Source organism: Physeter macrocephalus, chromosome 9, assembly GCF_002837175.3.
Source record: "Physeter macrocephalus isolate SW-GA chromosome 9, ASM283717v5, whole genome shotgun sequence".
Taxonomy (NCBI): domain Eukaryota; kingdom Metazoa; phylum Chordata; class Mammalia; order Artiodactyla; family Physeteridae; genus Physeter; species Physeter macrocephalus.
This window is the reverse complement of record NC_041222.1, coordinates 3,103,341-3,125,316: the sequence shown is the minus strand read 5'-3', so window position 1 is coordinate 3,125,316 and position 21,976 is coordinate 3,103,341. Positions and strand designations below refer to the sequence as shown.

General features: G+C 37.5%; 1 protein-coding gene across 9 annotated transcripts in view; it reads right to left on the bottom strand.

The window, feature by feature from the left end:
* DENND1A (DENN domain containing 1A) overlaps positions 1-21,976 on the bottom strand; it is a 547,848-nt gene that overhangs the window by 378,585 nt on the left and 147,287 nt on the right. For all 9 annotated transcript variants that reach the window (XM_028493529.2, XM_028493534.2, XM_028493531.2 and 6 more), the window contains exon 4: positions 2,790-2,839. In XM_028493529.2, coding sequence (XP_028349330.1) covers positions 2,790-2,839 — 50 coding nt within the window. The remainder of the gene's footprint in view (positions 1-2,789; positions 2,840-21,976) is intronic.

Here is a 21,976-nt window from a genome sequence, read left to right as displayed (position 1 = left end):
ACAGCACTTGTTCTCATCTTTTATGACAGAAGGATAAAATGAGATAACACATGAGAAAGCACTTTCTTTTGAAGAGCTACCAGCATTATTATTTTTCGTAAGTCTTAGTTTCAGAGAGAAAAACCTTAAAACAACAGAAGAGACAGCAAGATGCCAATGTTAATGGGTGATTTGATGACGACTGTGAAAATCCCACTCTTGATATAGACTAGAAATGTCAGAAAGTTGTATTTACTGTTCCTTGAGGTAGAAAAGCACAGATACTGAAAAGATTAGGTAGCTTTCTTTTTTGAACGTAATCACCCGGGGCATTACTCATCTCCCATGCCGACATATTTTCTAAGTCAAACAATATCATAAATACCTCTGGGGGGCTTTGTGGGCCTCAGAATCTGGGCATATCCATTTGACAGTGCTAACTGCGAGCTAATAAAAAACAGTGACATTAGAACCTTTTATTTTTTGTAAACAACTTAATTATTATTATCTCTTCTGCAGTGAAGTATGCCACAGTCAGAAGTGGGGCAACAGAAGAGAAAAAATATAGTCCCCCAACTAAAGTGATTTTTTTTGTATCAATAAAAGTTATCAATGCCTACAGGGTGCATAATACAATACAATGTAAGAAAGAACCACTGTATACAGTAAAGATTAAAATATATCCATAAAGAGACATTTCTGTCCCAAATTGTTTTGTGAAAAAAAAATGAGGAACACAATTAGGGGAGGGTAATTTGGAGAGAAGCATTTTAGAAGAAAGATGTTTTCCTAACAAAATAAAGACATCAGCCGTTACTGGTGACAAAACAGATTTTAGCACTATAACTTAAGGACTCTGTTTTTCTTCCATTTCAGGATGTAATCACCAGACAGGTAGGTAAGTAAAGATGTGTGTGTGGCATGAGATAGGGAGGCTCTGTGTGTGTGTGTGTGTGTGTGTGTGTGTGTGTGTGTGTGTGTGTGTGTGTGTTGGGAGGGATTTAATCTCATTGCTTATTTCTTCTAATATTAGTTTATAAAGTCAATTAAGGAATACCTATCCAAAACAGATCACCACTCTTATCAAGGAGACATGTAAAAATATATTCTTATTTTTCTTTGTTAAATACCTAGCCACATTTAAAAAACATTTCAGCTTTATTAATTTGTATAAATATGCCCTTGCCATAATTTGTAATACATTTTATAAGCAACTGGAGGAGATTTCATGCATCACTAATTCATACATATAAATGTGAAGTTTGCATTAAACGTCTCTAAACAAAACCCTACTTCCTTGCTATTTTTAGAAGGAATAGGATAAAGAAGAGACAAGAAGACTCTCATTACAAAGGCTGACCCTCTTAAAATTAAGGCTATTCTGTTTTGAGCATCAACCTGCTACTAAAACAGCCCTGGTACCAGGATTTTAAAAGGCCCGAGTCTGGAAATACTACAATGGTTGATTGGCTTTAAAAAATAACATGTTAGAACCACAGAAAACAGTGATTATAAGTGGCTGGCAACATTCCAAAGCTGCTTTTTAGTACTCCTTTGCTTTTTAGTATTCTTTTAAACTCCTTTGGCTACCAGTTCTCATCTCACACCATTTTTAGGTTTATGCCAAATAAACCAGGACACTGCTACTACAAAGTGTAGAAAAGATCCAAGCAGTATACTATCCACATGCACTCTAAATCACTAAACTCTTTCAGGCCTGCCTCGTCTGGGTATACTCAAATATATGATAGAACCTTCCTGAAGATGGGCACATTGCATAGCTTTCTTGGAACGGATTATGGCACTTATTATTTATAATGATATTTTCTAAAACCTCTGTCGCTAAAAGTGGAACTTAACATTTATACAGTCTAATAGTTCAATTTTCCATGAAGACAACATTACGAATAGGCAGCAATCAAGTGAAAAAATAAATGATTGCAAAAACAATGCTTAAACTGTAATGAAAAATACAACAGACCTTCCTTGAAAATAAGAGATTAAGATGACTGTTTAGTCATTTTTATTAGCATTATTAGTAAATTATAGTCTTATAAGTTAAAAAAGCTCTTCTAAAATTGTTTTTTAAAATAAGCCATTTAAAAATGAGCTATTGGCTTATTTAAAAATAAAAAAACAAAAAAAGACCCTCAGACTATTTTAATTATCTTCAAGTTCTGATATTCATACCACTTCAAGAAAACAGTTAATCATAATGCAAATACTAAGGAAACGTTTACATGATTTTTATTTTTTAGTCTAGAAATCTATTGAAAATGCTTATTTCCCCAGAGATACCATTCTTAGACACCTAAACAAAATGCAAGACACTATTTGGCAATGTGCTTTTTAAATAGCTGAACACCTTTAAACAAGTTGGGCCTATGCTGATTTAAATTTTAAGTTGAAGTCTAAGAAAAACAAAGTCTATATAATACTCATAAGGCCATGGAGTTATGTAATACTACTTGGTTAAGTCAAATATATTCCTATTTCAATAAAAATTAAATAGCACTGGATTAAATACCAACCATTCTTAATCATAGTTTGAGTCTGATAACCAAAATAAAAAATTTAATGTCATGCAAAATATATCTCACAAACTAACCAATGCAAAGCTCTAGGCTTTAAACTTTTTGATAGTGTCAATAAAATCTCCAGGAAAGGAGAATACTGCAACTCTCCTTGGAACATAGGTATTTTAAATCATGGTTAAACAGACAGAATGTTAAGAATGGTATGGTTTTTATTTTCCATAGCAGGTTTATTGACACTTTTTTTTCTAGTAAAGTTTGAAAATCTGACACTACCTGTCCACATAGAAGGGGAAACAAAACTTGGTCAAAGTCTGTAGAACTTCCTGTGGAGAGAAAGAGAGATAATTTATATATCTAACGGGACCAATAAATCTAACATTAACCATGGCACACAATCTAGCAACTTTACCCTAAAGAAAGAGGAGACAGATGAAGAAATATGGGCTTTATCAATTACATGGGAGGAGTACCAGGCAGTCAATCATGAGAAATAATAAACATGATCAAACTTCATTAAAAATGAAAAATTAATCAAGAATCACACATGGGCAAGCAGCAGGAGCCGTGCAGGAAAGCTCTGAAGGGAGGGAGGCGGGTGGGTTGCTGAGTGTTAACACCCCTCCAGGGACCATCTCCAGCCTGACCATATGGATCAGAGTGAATAACACCGAGCCACATGGGTTTGGCCTGGCAGGGCCGCTGTTGCTGGCACCGTTTTTGCCTGTTACCTAGGAACAGAGGGGGCCAGGATTAGACAACGCTTCCCAACATCAATAGGCCAAATCACAAGCAAAATAGAAAACCAACTGGAAGATAATTGTCCCCGAACATTGTCAACTACATTTTTTTAGAGTTTGAAACTTTATTTACTTACTTTATAAAGAAGTTGCCGTTTCTGGCACGAATTTATTTTGTAATCAAACTATAACAATTTTAAGTGTGAAGTATTTTTAGTCATTATCATTAAACGTCACTATCAAAATGGAACACACTTACCTGCTTGTAATTTATAAAAATCCAAAGCAAACTACCAGTTTAAATGTCTTTTTACAAATATGTAGGTACATAAAACCAAGCACATTACTCAGGGAAAGTATACAAAAAGGGTCCAAAAAAAACCCAGAGTGACATTTCAAAGACTTATTCATAAAAGAGAAACTTCTAACATTAAGAATACTATATGAGACACAACATACAGTGGTGTGTGACTTTTCCCAATAGATACATTTCACGTACATAGAACATATACAAACAGCAACACACAGACCCAAGTAATTAATCATTACTTCCTTCACAGAATTTTCTCTAACTTGACTTAATTTTAACTGCAGACTTGGACAGACCACAGTTGGTGCTTATCATAAGTTCATAGACCAATGTTATAAATTTTAAAAAAGTATTCCTTTCATGCATTTGATTTGCTTTTTAACTATTTAAAATCCAACTTCAAGACAAAATGAAGAACACATTTTTCAGTCATTGAGAAGCTGGTTCAAATTAAAACAAACCTGCCCATTGCAAATCCTAATCCAAGTGATAAATTAAAGATCAGTTTACAAATGTAGCACTTTTCTAACCAATAATAATGAATTATCAATGCTAACTGAATTGATGCTTCTCGCTTCATTTATTTTTAAAACCAGTTCTATCACTCAAGAAATAAACCACATCAATCTAATAACCCACTCAATGAAGCAGAAAGCACATTGACTTTCTCTGCCAGAGCATGTTCTGCCTACATAATTCAATTGAGCATATCCTATTTTTTTAATATCATTTTAGGCCGGGTATATATCACAGCACTGTTAAGGCATGTCATGATACAGTAAAGGAATAGAAAAGTGAAAAATGAAAAAGGGTGGGTAAGAATACTTCAGCATATCCTGAGGCATTACTGATACATTAGTTAATTTCATAATGTGGCATATTCGTAAGACCATACACATACTGTTTTAAAACTCATAGTAAAATAAATTGCAATAGGTAATGGGGAATCAGAAGAACAGTAGCAAGTTTTCAATGCATAATGTTATTATCAGGCAAATATTGGCAAAGAGATCATATAACACATTCATTTTAATGTCTGCAGTTTTAATTATAAAATATATTAAAACCCCCCATAAACAAAACTCTTAGGATTTACACAAAAAAAGAAATTCCTTATAAATTCCTTTCACATCAAGTTTCAAATACCACAAAGCATTGCTTGACTTTAGTTTATGTACCAAGCATTCTTCAAAACTCAGTCCCCAGTGCTCACTCATTGCGAACACCAGCTACAAAGACATTTATCCTTTACCCTTCAAAAGTTACAGGTGCAGACGCACTCCTCTACTCTATGCTGGAGTTGAGCTGACAAAAGCCCTCAAGATTTTTGAAAGAAAGGACCCCCATGGCTACAGCAGAGTCAGAGAAATCTAATATGCCCAACTTATTACTCACTACAATACAGAAACTACTTACCACTTTCTAATGTCAAGAGTAATAAGCAACCATGAACTTGTCTGTCAGATAATATTAGAACAAATATCAAAATACCCAATGTAGGCTGAGTATAACCCACCTCCCAAGAGCTTTCCTTTTTACCCAAGAAAGCAGTGATAAGTCTAATTAAGCAATGGGGCAGGGGGAGGGGAGGAGGGAAGGGAATATAGGCAAATGTAGGCACATGTTTGTGCATTACAATATGTTTCTTCATGTTTGTGATATTACAAGAGTTTGATATTCCAATTTAAGTCAAACAGCACAGTAGTGTGCTGTCAGAGGAGAAAACAAAAATGAGCATTGCTCTGTGTTAGGCAAATTCACACATTATCTCAATCAGAACTGAAAAATCAAACTCCTCAGAGTTTGGGAAGGGGAGGACAGGAACAGGGAGGGGAAAACAAGTAATGTTTCCTGTAAATAAAAACTGCTGAAATAAACCAATTTTTCTTAATACTGATGTTTTCCCCATATATAAACAGACATATAAACTACCTTATCCTCTCTTTCCAAAGAAAAACACAATTACTTCAATATGAAAAGTACCACTCTCTGAGAGAGGGGACTTTAAAACCCTGATTTAAACATATTTTGAGCATCATGCTTATAGCACAGTGTCCCACAGTCTTTCAATATTAACTTTACTGGGAAAACAGTCACTAGCCAATTACCAATTTTTCTCTCTTGAACCTGTGTCTTTGGCTAGGGAACTTTCTTTGTAGAAAGAAATTCTCCTGTTTTCTTCTCTCTCTCTCTCTCTCTCTCTCCTCTCTCTCTCTCTCTCTCTCCTCTCTCTTTTTCTCCCTCCCTCCCTCCCTCGCCTACACAAGCTCTTTCAGACAACCAGCCTCAGTACAACCTCAACTGCCACGTAAATCATAAATCGGATCTTGGAGATGCAGTACAGCTGATGAAATGTAAATGACCTCGTTGCTAAGGCAGGGGGTGGGGAAGATTGTGCCAGCTCTCCAGATCAATTCCCAAGTTTATATTTTCACAAATCTTTTTATGTACAGTTTGATTTTTTAACATTTTAATGAGCAAAAAGTGCATCTATAGTAGCCAGTCACCACAGTTAAAGTGCAGGGCATGAACTAGATCCCAGGAGGGAACCAGTCCACCATGTCACCACTGGCTTTAGGACATTTGCCACCTGGTTCCATGTCCCCAGGTTCCAACTCTTTTCATAATCAAAACACTGCTGACATTATAAACCCCAGACGGGTTTTCTAAAATCCCTCCCAATCAATATATCCAACACATAACTTATTGGAGACAACGCTGAGCTCATTGATTAAGGTGAGTTCAGTAGCAAAGTTTTCAAAATAAATGAGACAAGAATACAGCATTCAACCCCTTTGTGTCACCAGACAATTTATGAAATAGGCAATTTCCAAAAGGGCTTTTCTTCCCAACACAATATACAATACTTCATGTGGGAATAAGTAAGAGCAGAAGGGGCGGGGGGGGGGAGCGTGGAGGGCAGGCAGTTGCACTAACCTTTCAGTTATGGGTATATTAAGCAGCAGATTGCACAATGCAGTAGAAAAGCAACAACATCTACAAAGCTCTGCCCACAAGGAGATACCAAATCTCAGAGTGTGAACCAAAATATGAAATCAACAACCCTAACACTGGATTCATTTGCAAATGAAAATCAGAAATGAATTCAAGATTCATCTCAGTCTTCTTTGGATTCATTTCACCCAGTTTGAATTCTTATACAGTCAGAAGGCCCATCAAGGGAACTTATTCCAATCTGGACAAAGTCGATTATGTTCTGATGAAACCGACCTATTCCCTTAAAAACCTGGTAAAATTTTACATTTATAATATTATCCATAATAGAACCCTATGTGGAGGCAAAACTTCGAAGACTAAATTTGATGTAGTTAACAAGGATTATTAATAATGAGAGGCTGAACCAATTCCCCCTGAATTTGGAGTGCAGGGTGGGAAGGTGTAAGAGATCCTGCAACAGCCATCATTTCAGATGTCAAATACTTTGTTTTCATTACTTCATTGAAACCCATAAACAAAAATTAGTTGTATTTGGCAGATGAAAACAAATGACAGTCAAACACAGACATACGCACCCCACAAAAAAATGCCATCTAAAAGACAAAAGTGCAGGCTGATTATAATGTCCACTGGGGTTTATAGAATGTTGGGAGATGAGGCACATTCTCAGTAGTTCAAAAGGAAAAAGAAAATGTGTGCAAGAAAACATTTAAATAGAGCAAAGAGACTGCTTGAATAAATTAATGTATTTTAAAATATGTAAAGCTACAATCACCCTCTTTGGAAATTGCTGATATAGTGGTCGATAATTCACCTTTGTCCAAAAAGGAGTGAAGGAGGAAGAAACAGGAAGACAGTAGGAGAGCATTTCCTGAGTCTCTCATATCTAATTTATTTGTTCATTTCAGAATGTAGATGTGTGATGAAAAGATCAGTGGAGCCCAAATTCCTAAAATACTCTATTTCTATGTTTAAAAAAATGTTTTAATAGCATGAGGTAAATGCTGACCCTCTAAGTCCTGCAAGTGAGATCAGTGCAACTGACTTGAAAGAAAAGGCTTTGACTGATGATCTCAAAACTCAAGATGAAAGTTAAAAACAGAACACACACAAAATCCAAACATACAAAATAGCTAACAAAATTTCTACCTTAAGCCATTTCAAGTTAAAACCAGGGACTCCAAGTGAAAGCTAACAGAGGTTTTAATGCTTATGATTCAGTAGAGTAAAACTGAATGGTAAGAAGTTCTTAGAAGCTTAATTAGCACCAGGTTCAACAATGTTGATCAGAAATTTCCTAAATATGAAAACAGGAAATACAATTTTTCTCCTTCCCTGTAAATGTCAAATTAAACCCAAGATCCATACTATAGTTACAACCAAACTTTTATTTTTTTCCAGGGAGAAAAGGCTTTGAATAAGGGATTTTACAGAAAGGCCTTTCAACACCCAAACATAAAAGCCGGGTCAAATTTCTAACAACGCTGCTCAAATGCTACAGAGTCTGCTTCTTTTCTTTGGTATACTTCAATATTTACTCTCAGTTCACTTTTTATAAACTTTAATTTTGAGTCATGCATATGTTATCATTATGCTAACTTGTGTAATATCTAATATGCATAGTCAATGTTGTAATCTAAAAATTAAATTACAATAAGATATAGAAATTCACCATTTTCTATACCATGTATCATGTAAACTTTATATCTAAATTATCAAGGACACTAAGTATATAGGTGGAATGCTTACAACAGCAGAAGAGCCACCTCTAGAAGTACTTTTAAGTGTAAATCTTCATGATCTTTGAAGTCTAAAGTAAAAATACTGAATCTTATAAAAAACAGTTTTAATTTAACACAATCACTTTATCCTTTTGTATCCTTCCCTTTCTTCAAAAATTAAAGTTGTCCCCAAATTACGATATTATATAACATCCTATATTCTTGGATTTCATTTTATTAACTTTAAACCTTACAGCAAAAAGGTTTGAAAATGAGAGAGCTATATGTATAAGGTCAATGTTAAACACCAATAAACTTTGTGACACTGTTTCAAATACTTCCAAAATGAATAAATGATTTGGTTTGAATCTCTTGCAGTTAGCATTCAGTGGTATCGGTAATATAATTCCTTGCACTTAATAGTATTACTCTACAATATTTTGCTCTGTTCATTTCCTTAGACATTTGAAATCCTATTATCTGCACATTTATGTTATGAATTTATCTAAAAGAAAGAAAGGCTGGGGAAAATGCGGGGGTGTGGGGGAGGAATGGTTGGTGGGGGACACACAAGTCAGCACATACCAAAGGAATAGAGTCCCAACAGTGAAACTACAAACATGATTTCACTGAAGAAGCAACTTGCCCTCAGGAAGATACTATTAAAAAAAAAAAAAAAAAAAAAAAAGAGCACTAATAGAAATACTATTTTGTAAGCATATTAAAACCTGTCAGCTTTTAAATATTTTAAATGCACACAAAAATGAGCACAGATGGGCAACTTTTTTACTTACATTTGTCTAGAAAAAAATCTTTCATTATCAAGCTCAAAGTCCTTGAATTTTTTAAACTTAATTGTGCCTCTATTTCTTAGAATTCATACCCCAAGGCCAAAGCTTTCCTGCCACCAGTCCTTCAAATCTGACTTGGACATTACACGGGAGGAGGCTCCAAGCCTCCCTGAGGTCTCACTGCTTTTACAACACGCGAAAAAGCAGTCGATAATGGGCCCATGCTGAATTCACTGCTCTCCACGTCTCCTCTTGGGACACAAGCCTAGCAGATGTGATAAAAACTGTGTCAGAGAAGTGGCTCTAGTTTGTGCCTTAATGACAACTTAAACCTCTAAACCAATACAACCAAAGGACTAACAGAACTGGCTGTTACCTCTCTCTCCTGCCAATCTTCGAATATCTCTGAACTAAATTAGCACCTCTACCCACAACATCCCTTGCCACCCCACAAAATCCATTCTAATTTTAAAAAATAAATGAATTCAGCAAACACATCGGCGGCATGAGTATCTGGGCTGTGTGTGTGTGTGTGTGTGTGTGTGTGTGTGTGTGTGTGTGTGTGTGTGTGTGTGTGTGTGTGTGTGTGTCCTATAATTAAGCCTTAACACATATTCCATGTAGTTTATATTTTCTCAAGGTATGATTGTACATTCAGATATCTTAAAGGACTGCCTGGTATATTTCCTCTGATTACCAACCCAATAACCATATTAACACGTACAACTGGTAGTCTTACAGTTTCCCAAAAGCCCCTAAAGGTCTAACAGTTATTTTTAAATATGTTCAACCATAGGAAAGAAAAATGATATTCTGAGTTACTGAAACATTCTACTAAAATTTATATAGTGGATTTTTAAAACCATGGGTAGTTATACTTTAACTTGTAAGAACCCTTTGTCTAACCTAATGATATGGTACCAAAAAAACAGATTTAAATGTGTACTTCTGATAACATTTTCTAAATTCTATAATTCAGCCTTCAGATGATAGGCCTTTTTACCCAGTATCTTGAAAGCCTATTCAATCACAATTGCATACCCACTTAATCAGCAATCATTGTTCTGGGATGCAGGACTTTGTTGTCAAGACAAGAACCAAAACCTTAAAAAAATTTTTTTCAGAACTGGCATAAGAAAAAAGTGATCTTTGTCAGACAAGGACAAATTTATGCAAATCTTTTATAAACATTCACAAACATTTATTTAGCTTTTGAAATGTTGGCCTCATTTGAGAGCATGAAAATGAGGGGGAAGTAGGAAAACGCAAAGGACAGCTTAGAAGCTGGCACGCTACATAAATATTCAGAAGGAAGATTATAGGATTCATGTTAGGCTGTCTTAGGCTTCTCCAAAGTCCACACAGAATAGCAAAGAACAAAACTAACGAGAAGTACAGCAGATGTTAGACAATGCATCAGCCTCTTTTCCTCTCTCACTTGGCTATACTTGGACGCTTTTATATTTTCTTTCAATATGGTTAGGTCATTCAAGGATTCTCCTATAGACTATGTATTGTGGCTACAGATCTATAAGCTGGAGGTCTGTCAGCCTTCCAAAAGTTTCCAATGAAAAGGCATTATGCAAATTCTACCTCACTTACCCTCTTTCAGGGGGGAAAAAAGCCTCCAGTATGCAGTCATCGGAGTATTGGAAGCCCCAGCCTTCATTTCTGTATAGCTGTGTTTGCCTCAGGGCCACGCTGCTTGTTTTGACAGTGGATCCCCCTAGATAGTTGGGATTAGTCGAGCTTGTTTAGATAAACTTGAAATCAAGGCCTTCTCTAGGTAGACAGCTAGATGCAGCTACCGAGTTTCCAGCTGCCTCCTCCTTTCATCCCCAAACAACTGGAGATTCACAGTAGCTATCACAGCCACAGGCTATGTCACATACAAAGGTACAAAATTAAAGGCTGCTAAAAGAAGGCTTTGTAAGTCTTAGTGCTAAAATAAGGAATCTGTACTGCTTGGTTTATACAAATTATTCTAGCACTACCAGTATGGAACTGAAATCATCAGTTAACAAGGCATATTAATCAAGATTCCCAGCTTCTTCAAATAGACAGGATGATAGTCTGATAATATACTTAACCTTCTGCTTCTTAGCTCTTGTATGAGAGTAATCACTTAAAATGTTAAAAAGGAAATAATAGGCTTTATTTATCCAGTGGCAGGGGATGTCAGACACTGTCAACAAACACTGTGAGCAGAATATGAAAATCAAAATGTAAATATCAAATCCGCTTTTGAGAGGGAATTATTTAGCAATTGATTAGACAGGGCCTCGGTTCACAGTCACTTCCAATTACAGAACTGTTTCATAATCAACTTTTATTTCCCACAACTTGCAAATTCTGATGGAACAATATCAGGAGGATTCAAGAACTGAGGAAATTTATATACTCAGAACAGAACAGATCGACGACATCTCATTACAAAGACAGACGGCAAGTGATATGAAACACTATTGATATAAAAAAGTATACAATTCAAATAGTTTTCTAAAATCTAATACTCAAAGATTTTACTCTTTTGCAGCTAGAAAATGTCTCTTCAGAGGGCTGGCAAAATACAAAGAAAATAATTCAATTCCACATATATGTTTTATTTCACTTTACATATCTTGCTCCAACACGTCAATGCTAGTGTTTACCTGAGGCTGCCCGGGATAAACTAAACACAACCGAAATAGGTTTAAACATTTTCCAGAACTATTCTATGATAAACCATACAGTACAGAAGGCCTCTGACCATACTGTCAAGTCACATAAGGCAGTCTTCAATCAATCAAGTTCATATATCACCAAAGAAAATGTGTTCTCATAATTTAACAGCTAAGTCACTATTTAAAAGAAAAGCCTTAAGACATGTAAGACATTCTGGAACTGCAGTCATCAGCTGAGGTTTTCTTATGAAATTTTTGGTTTATTTCATATACAACTTACAAATTAAAGAAAGACTCAGCAAACTTTTTCTATAAAGGTTCAGGTAGTAAATATTTTAGGCTTTGTGGGCCACTTATGGTCTCACAGATTCTTCTGGGTTTTTTTTTTTTCCCAACGCTTCAAAAAAGATAAAAATCATCTTAGCTCAAAGGTCACAAAAAACCAGCCCCAACTTCTGATCTAGAGTGTCAAGGAGCTGGTCACACAGCATTACCCAAACAAACTCACGAACACCCCAAAACTCAAATTTAGAAATTCCTGAAAGGTAAAATGACAATGTCAATCATGTTGGTTCTCTGGTGATCCAACAATTCACACATGATTATTGCTAAATGGCCAAATGTCTATTGCATACAAACATACTCTCTTTTGGAAAAATTACTTAAAATACAAAAAAATACAAAGAATTAAAAAGAAAACTTATTTCTACTACTCAGAATTCACAGCTGTTTTGTGGCATGGACTCTTCAGAGAAACAATTCCTTCTTATATTAACAGTTCACTACTACAGTTTAGGTCCAGGAGTTTTCTTGACAGATAAATCATGCTCTCTGGATTCGCAAGAGCTCTTCAATTTGAGAGTTATTTTGTTTATAATATTTTTAAAATTTATTTTACTGAAGTATAGTTGATTTACAATGTTGTGTTAATTTCTGCTGTACAGCAAAGTGATTCCATTGTTTAGAATATTTTAAAAAGCAATATTAAAAGAGAAGAAAGCTTTTTCTGGTGCTTTCCTTGCCACATTCACTCAGATACGTTATATGTACACCCAACATTCTGTTAGATGTAGAAGGGCCTCTTCCTGCCTCTCTCACTTCCCAATTTCTGCCCCCCCCAACTCCTTTCCCTTATATGTGTTCCCAGGAATTTATCTTCCTTCTTCTCTCTCTGTATCCTCCTCCATTAACATAGTCTACTTATACTTTAATTTCAATTACCATCACTGTGTAAATGACTCAAATTCAAATCGTCATTTATAAACTACCTCTCCAGCTCTGGGCTCCCATTCCAACTGCCTTTTGACAGTTCTGCCCCATGTCCCATAGGTACTTCAAGCGCAACATGTCGAAAATCCAGATGTACCATCTAGGTCCTGGTAAGCTGCTGCCTGCCAATCCCTTTCACCCCATCAGAACAAGAAAGAATCTCACTACTAACACTTGCTGGGGGAGAGATGATCCATTCATGTGACTTTGATTCAAATATTTGTTGTGGTTGTTGAATTTCAAAATAACTCTGAAGAAACCTTCCCAAGTGTCAATTAACAAGGAAGGAGACAAGGGAGCCCCAGAAATCAAGAATATTTCCAAGTCATCTTAGAAAAGAAAACTGATATATTTCCCTAGGCAAGATAATATATTTAGTACCAGACAATGTGCTAAAGACCCTGTCTGCATGGAGTTTTTGATCTAGTTGAAAGACAGATGCTATGCAAAGGAATACGCTAATACATTGTTGGAACCGTGACAGAAGCTGTGAAAGAACAGAAGAAAGTGCTTTAAGACAAAATGACGGGCCTGAATTTAGATGGAAGGGTCAAGAAAGGCATCTCAGGAAGCAACATTTTGAGCTGAGACTTGAGGAATGAGCAGGTGTTTACCAGCCAAAGATTGCAAGAGTGATAGGGAGAGGAAGGCCAAAAATAAGTAAATAAATAACAGCATGAGCAAGGGCCACTGAACAACAGCCCTTGGCACATTCAAAGAACTAAAATAAGCCTGGCATGTTGGATCACAGGAGGCAAGGGAGAGAGTGGCAGAAGATGGGGTTATTAGACAGGTTGGCAGAGGCCAAATCACGTGCGGCCTTAGAGGGCATGTTAAGGAGCCTAGACTTGATTCTTGTGCACTGGAAGTCACTAGGAGGGTTTGAATCTTTTGCATCCCACTTGCACCTCATTTCCTAACCCCTCTATCTACTCCCAAGTCTTCTAGATTCCAGGGGGATTCAGAAGCTATTCTCACTGAGCTCCTCTTGTCTCCTGAATTCCCATGCTACTCCTATTGCTGTTATTCCTATCATCAGACTGTCCACAGATCTCAAGACCCTCCGTTTCCACAGGAAGGGACAGACACACAACTGGATGCCTGTCAGGCCACTGAGATGGAAGAGGAGCCTCACACAGGAGCCTTAATAATAACCCTGGCAGCAGAGAGAGGGGCTGTGGTTGAAGACAGCAACATAGGAACTGTAATAGATTTGAATAGGACCAGCTTAAATCTCTCTTCATAACCTAACAGTCTACATGTCTTCTTGTTTAATCTTCATAGGAAAGCAGTGAGACCACATGGACCAAAGGAGAATTGAGTTTGTCAGAGAATCAATATTTATTCTTGATGTAGAAAATGAAAGGAATAGAGAAAACTATTAAAGTCTGTATAAATGTAATATTAGTCATTCCTGTCAAGGGTTTACCGTTTATGACTTAAAAGCTAAGAATTATGTATACAATTTAAGGTATCTAATTGATTTACCTAAGTTTCTTTTGTTTCAGCCTGTATTTTGTTTCCCAAATACCAATGGCCATCTGCTCTCTGGAGGGGGTTAAGTGACAAGTGGAAGGAGACTGACAAAGCAGCTAATAAGTGTCACATCCTGTGCTAGAAGCTTTACATATACTCAGTGATCCTACCAGTAATCTGATGTTGATATTATCACCCTCTTACACATGAACTGAGGCCTTGAAAGCCAAGTAAAATTACTTTCAGGTAGACTGGTGAAGTAGCTTGCCTAATTGGAAATAGATAGTGATGGAAAAGCTAAGATTCAAACCCAACTTCATTCTCCTGGGAGCTCAAGCTCTTCCCACCTTGCTTTCCAACTGCAGCAGTGGAGTAAAAGATTTTTGTTGTTGTATCAAAAGGTCTTAGGTTAGGGTAACATATGTGCCAGCTTGCCCAGAACATCCTGGTTATGCTCATTATCTCTGTGTAATCATGGTGCCCCCTTTTGCTCTCACAAGTGTCCTGGATTGGATGCTATGGTCATTAGTCTTAGAGAGAGGGAAAACCATGGCTTGTCTGAAGGGTACTGAAAGAACAAATAGATGTTCCATCTGCCTTGTAATGGGAAACTGGGGAGTGGTGTTAGAAGAGTTAGTTTTTATCTCTTGACTCCAGGCTCTTTATCCACATTAAGGAGTTATCTACATTCTAGGGCTTAGTGCAATACTAGACATCAACAATTACATGGAAACGGCAAAATCTTCTCTTTGCTTCATTTTCCTCACGCTACATTAGAAAACATTTATTAAACTAGACAAATGCAGGTATTGGGTACGCATCATGCCTAATTCTCCTACAAATTCTACAAAATCCGCATTACTTCCTTGTTTTATAGTTGAAAAAAAATGATGCTGAAAAAGTAAAGCCTTTGCCCAAAGTAACATTTCCAAAGCCAAATCTCATATAAAATGGGGATACTTGCCTTCTACTTTTCTTTGGGCCAAACATACCCAAAAAAAGGCACTTAAAATTTTTAGGGGGGATGATATTTGTTAAGAAATAAGTGAATAATGAAAAGTATTTTAGCTGCCATTAAATCTGTTTATTATAACAGATACATTTTAAAAATGCAAAAATATTTCTCAATTTACAAGGGGTTTAGATCTCTAGGAATGATAAATATCTGGCAGGTTGGAAGAGTTCTCTAATAAAAATAATGTTCTTATCAATTACTGCTGACACTTCTAAAACTAGATGTTACCAACGAGGCATCATGTTTGAAATACATTCAAATATAAGAATCTTAAATTCCTCTCTGTTAGGCAAGGTGAGATTTAATAAATGTATGTTTTGGTTTGTCCTACTTTGTTCAAATTCTGAGCCCAAAGATCACACTGTGAACACTACTTGGTTGTTTATTATTATATATCAAATATTTGGCCTATTAGCATGCATGTACAGTACCAGGTCCTACAGATGTGGACATGTAGCAGGCAAGAATCCCTGACTTTTTGCCTGGGAGAGAGAAAGGATACATAAACAAGTATGTGTAATAAAGGGTTTTAAGTTTTCTAAAAGCATGGTCAAGGAAAAAAGGCAGGCACTGTCAGGTCTACCCAGGGGATATCAAAGACTCCTCAGAGCTGGTGACATTTGAGCTGACTTTTTTTTTTTTTTTTTTTTTTTTTTTGCGGTACGCGGGCCTCTCACTGTTGTGGCCTCTCCCTTTGCAGAGCACAGCCTCCAGACGCTCAGGCTCAGCGGCCATGGCTCACGGGCCCAGCCGCTCCGTGGCATGTGGGATCTTCCCGGACCAGGGCACGAACCCGAGTCCCCTGCATCGGCAGGCGGACTCTCAACCACTGTGCCACCAGGGAAGCCCTGAGCTGACTTTTGAGAGTTGGGTCAGCATTTACTAGACAAGCAGACTAGATACTTAAAATATTATATAAATATCTAATATTTACTAATACATAGAATATTATATAAATAAAAGTATAAAATATTACATAAAAATATTCCAGGGATAAAAGCAATATGAAACAATATTATATATTTCACAAGGTTGATATGAAAGTAAATGATTTTGGGTAAGCTCAATTTTATTTAAAAACAATCTTAATTATCCTTTCCATTTCTACCCACACACACATACACAGACATATACATACATAGTTCAAAGTCTGGGCTTCATGTTATCTCACATTTGAAATCTGAAACTGACAGTTTCAGTCAGTTAGACAGTTAGACAGTTTGAAATTATGGTAGCTAGAGGAATCTTAACTCTACTGCACATAAGTATTTTTAAAATGAAAGTTACACAATAATAAAAAGTACTACATGCAACCAAAAAGGCTAATTTACAAGGACAGTGGGACCCATTACTAAATTCTGAGGTTTTGAAAATGGAAAGTCTCAATACAGCTTTCACAACAGAAATAAAAGTAATTAGTTATTTAAAATCCCTTCATCACCATTTAAAGAGTTCCCATATTTTCCGTACATTTTAGAACATAAATATTCAGAAACTGTTTCTGGTTATCTCTTCATCTTTACTTGACAAATCTCTCTTACCTTTGTGACTTCTCTAAATTTTGCTGTAGAACAGTGTGGGCTTAGAAAGAAAAGATTTTTCAGAATTCTTCCTAGGATCAGTCTGAAATTCTAGAGGCAAATTTATCACACATAATCCTAATACCTGATAAAACAAAAGCACCAAAACCAGGTTACCCTGCTACCTTGAATCTACCCCCTAAAAATAGTAGGCACTCTATAATAATTGGTTATTATTAAATGCCAGGTATTATTCTGAGCACTCTACACATTTAAAATCACTTAAACCTCACAAGAATCCTATGATATCTTTACTATGATTATCTTTAGTTTACAGGTGAGAAAATGAAACCCCAAAGAGGTAAATCCCAGTAAATGACAGAGCTGGAATTCAAACCCAGTCTGGCTCCAAAGGCCATGCTCTGTACTATCCTTTCTGGAATCTGAACTCCTTAGCAATTATGTCTGTGTATTACATATTTTATATTCACAATTATTCACTGGCCCCTAATTTATCCTAGCTGCTGAGAAGAGCCAGTAACACTGACTATAGTCATTCCTGTACTTGAAGAGTTCATGGTAAATAAACAATACAATGTAAGGAGTCAATGCTCCAAGTGCTCTCCAAGTGCTGAGGATAGAGTGACTAATTCAGTCAGAGCAAGTTTCACAGAGGAAGTGATATAAGCAGGGTATAATGCTGAAAAGAAGTATATTGGGTGGGAGGGGGAACTGAGGAAGGCATTTCCACCATAAAAACATCTTGGGCTTGCTGGGTCATATGGTAGTTCTATTTTCAGTTTTTTAAGGAACCCCACACTGGTCTCCATAGTGGTTGTATCAATTTACATTCCCACCAAGAGTACAGGATGGGCCCCTTTTCTCCACACCCTCTCCAGCATTTATTGTTTCTCGATTTTTTGATGATGGCCATTCTGACCAGTGTGAGGTGATACCTCATTGTGGTTTTGATTTGCATTTCTCTAATGATTAATGATGACTAACACAACATTGTAAAGCATTTATACGCCAATAAAGATGTGAAAAATAAATAAATAAATAGTAGCAACACCAAAACAAAAACAAAAAACAACATCTTGGGCAAAAATATAGAGGTGGGAGAGAGCTAATAATGCTGGGAAATAGACATTCTATGTCTGGTTATGAAGGGAAGTGGTAGGAAACCAGGCTGGAGGTTGGGGCAAGGACAGACTGATGGGCCTCAAATCTAAGTAAAGAAATTTGCAGTAGATCTTGAAGGCACCAGGGAACCATCAGGAGTTTTGACTTAAGAGAAATGGTGTGATTTGATTTAGGTTTTAGAAAGACATCTCTGGCCATCTTATAGAATGTAGTGATTACAAGGTCATTAGGTTGCAGGTCATTAGGAAAACTCCACAGGAGAGAAGCTGAGAGTGTAAATGCAGAAGGAAATAGCAAACTAGGACAGACTAGAGAGCAATTTAGGAGGGATAATGAACAGGGCTTGATGACTGCAGACTTGCAGGTCCATCCAAACAAGCAACAGCGACTGATTAAATGAGGTTAAAGTTAATACTCAGACTGGGCTTCCCTGGTGGCGCAGTGGTTGAGAGTCCACCTGCCGATGCAGGGGACGCAAGTTCGTGCCCCGGTCCGGGAAGATCCCACATGCCGCGGAGCGGCTGGGCCCGCGAGCCATGGCCGCTGAGCCTGCGCATCCAGAGCCTGTGCTCTGCAAAGGGAGAGGCCACAACAGTGAGAGGTCTGCGTACCAAAAAAAAAAAAAAAAAAAGACTCAGACTACAGCTCTCAAAAGTAGCCATAGTCCACTTAATTATCATCACTGAGTAACTCACCAGAAATAAGACCATCCAGTAGTATTCAGAGATGTCTAAAATTTACCGGGGCTTTTTTGGAGCCAGAATAAAACCAGGAGAACACTTCTAATAAGAATGTATAAATAGGGATTGCCTACTTCCATTTCCTAGAGTCAGATTCAAGTAAGTAGTAGTACAACATAGCTGTATAGCCTGGCATGCCTTCAGAAAGAATAGCTCAAAAAGAATTTGTCTTTTTAATGGGTTCCTTCTATATAACTGTAACAGCTGGGAAGTGACCAAATTGGGAAGAAATCTTCAACTCAAAAGAAGAGCCTTAAATCAGAAAATGTATCACTTTTTCAACTGAGTTTGGCTAAATGTTTAAGGTGTTTTTTTGTTTTGTTTTGTTTTTTTTTTGTGGTATGCGGGCCTCCCTCTGCTGCGGCCTCTCCCGTTGCGGAGCACAGGCTCCGGACGCGCAGGCCCAGCGGCCATGGCTCACGGGCCCAGCCGCTCCGCGGCATGTGGGATCCTCCCAGACCGGGGCGCGAACCCGGTTCCCCTGCATCGGCAGGCGGACGCGCAACCACTGCGCCACCAGGGAAGCCCCGTAAGGTTTTGAAATACAGTTTCATTAAGAAGCCAGTCCAACCCCAACCCATTTTTAAATTCACCCTTTTCTGGAAATGGGGGCGGGGGGGAATGAAAGATATAGATATGACAGAATAGCATCTATTGTATACAAAGTGGTTTTTCTTCAAACACTTTAAAAGCAATCATCCAAGGTGATAAATTTGACTTGTAACAGCACAGGGAGAAATAAGAGGCAACCCGTGATAGATTATTTTTTAGGATTATTTTTCCCCATGCATGAGCCTATGACTTGAAAAACATTTAAAAACAAGCCAATCATCAAGAATGGGACACTTTTAAACATATAAAAAGAAGTAGACATTTAATCTGGGATGCATTTATACATCTGCCATCTATCAATGAATCTCTTTGAATCTGTAATGTGGTCCCTCAAAATGGCTACATTTGGTGGCAATTGTGGATACTGACCCACTACTTGAAGAAAGCGGCTTCAGCAGGGTGCTTTGTTGCCATTATACTAAACAGTCACCTCCCAGGTTTTAGGGTCTGAAGAAATTAACAGTTTCTATCTGTGGATGAGAAAATTACATTTCTACCTACAATCCCAGACTGACAAAATTAGTAAGAAATACGGAAACTGACCTTTTTGAGCAAGAGGTTTCAGAAAAAATCCATGAATCAACAGTGACTTTTAGAAAAGCACACATCTAAAACAGACTTAAAAGATGATCTTCTTTGGGCTTCCCTGGTGGCACAGTGGTTGAGAGTCCGCCTGCCGATGCAGGGGATACGGGTTCGTGCCCCGGTCTGGGAAGATACCACATGCCGCGGAGCCGCTGGGCCCGTGAGCCATGGCCACTGGGCCTGCACGTCTGGAGCCTGTGCTCCGCGACAGGAGAGGCCACAGCAGTGAGAGGCCCGCGTACCAGAAAAAAAAAAAAAAAAAATCTGTAAAGATGATCTTCTTTAAAGGCAGCCCCAAGACTTTCCACTTGGGTTTCTCTGTACCACTCTTGCTAACTTACTAACTTCTATGGTTTCACAACAAAAAAAAAACAAGAAATTGCAGAAATGTGATTACATTGTTGCATCACTACCCAAAGGTCCTAGTTTTCAAAGAGATATCCCCAATTTCTGGCCTTGCCATTGTTCTACAAGCTATCGAAACAACCTGAACATGCATTACCTTTGTAGCCTAGTAGACAGTAAGGTCTTTCAAGGGGGAGATGAAATCTACATCTTCCTTCATCTTTACCTGGTATGGTATCCAGCTCATACTCTGCAGACACTACACTAATTAATCTCTCATGCAATTAATGCACAAAATCGTATCTAGTCTCCAACACAGTTTCTGCCACCAAAAACGGACATGAGGGGGGAAAAAAACCCAGAAAGTTTAGCCACTTATAAGTTAGTCTTTTTAAGGCTGGGTTATGGAGCAATTTTATTTTATTTTTATTTTTATTTTTTTTGCGGTACGTGGCCCTCTCACTGTCGTGGCCTCTCCCGTTGCGGAGCACAGGCTCCGGACGCGCAAGCTCAGCGGCCATGGCTCACGGGCCCAGCCGCTCCGCGGCATGTGGGATCTTCCCAGACCGGGGCACGAACCCGTGTCCCCTGCATCGGCAGGCGGACTCTCAACCACTGCGCCACCAGGGAAGTCCCATGGAGCAATTTTAAATGGTGACCCATTTGAACCTTATATAAGTAAACCCTTTGGATAATATTCAAATGAAATGACAAATTCTGTTCCATGTCATATGGTGTCATGAAAAGTTTCCAGGACCAAACTTGACTTCACCATTTAAAGTGGATCAAATCTGAACGGACTGCATGAATAGGCTGGAAGCATGAGAGCACCTACTTTGGAGAAGAATGGGGAAAAAAAAGAAAGCTCAAAAGTTTCCAAGAGGAACAGGATACACCCAGGTCCAATTCCATTCTTTGTGAGCTTGGTGAATGCATGGCCCAAAAACCCACAAACCCAAATTTTCAACTTGCAGATTCTATGGCTTAGACAAGTCACTATAGAAAGACTGGTGGAACCTTTGTGGAATCAATGTCACACACTTTATACAGACCAGGTACACCGCTGCTTATGTTTCTCTGCCTAACAATAATGGGAAAATCAAATTTTATCATTTGTTTTCCATTTTGTGTAAATATTGTACATGTACGTCATATTACACAATGTTGGTGCAATGAAGCTTCCTTTCACAGTAACAAAAAAATGTAGAAGCTGTGGATTATATCTATAATTTTCCTATTAGATAGTATTCTTTCAATGCATCAGGACTTGAACAAGTTTTGAACAGAAATGTTTAGTCTCTGGATTATCAAGATTTTGAAGAAAGTAACTTGCAAGTTTCCATACACAGCTGCTCACTAAAAGAAGGAGGCAATCACCAACACGCCAAGTAGGGAGCCTTGATTAAATATTATCTCCACTGTCTTTCAAATCAGAATCTTTCAATCCATTTACATAGGTTACACTGTGAATAACTGAGTTTAAATGTTTTTTTAGAGCATACCTGAAGCATGAACAAATGAAAACTCCATATTTAAGCAATTACATGCAACTCAGAAATGCCGATTTCCAACACA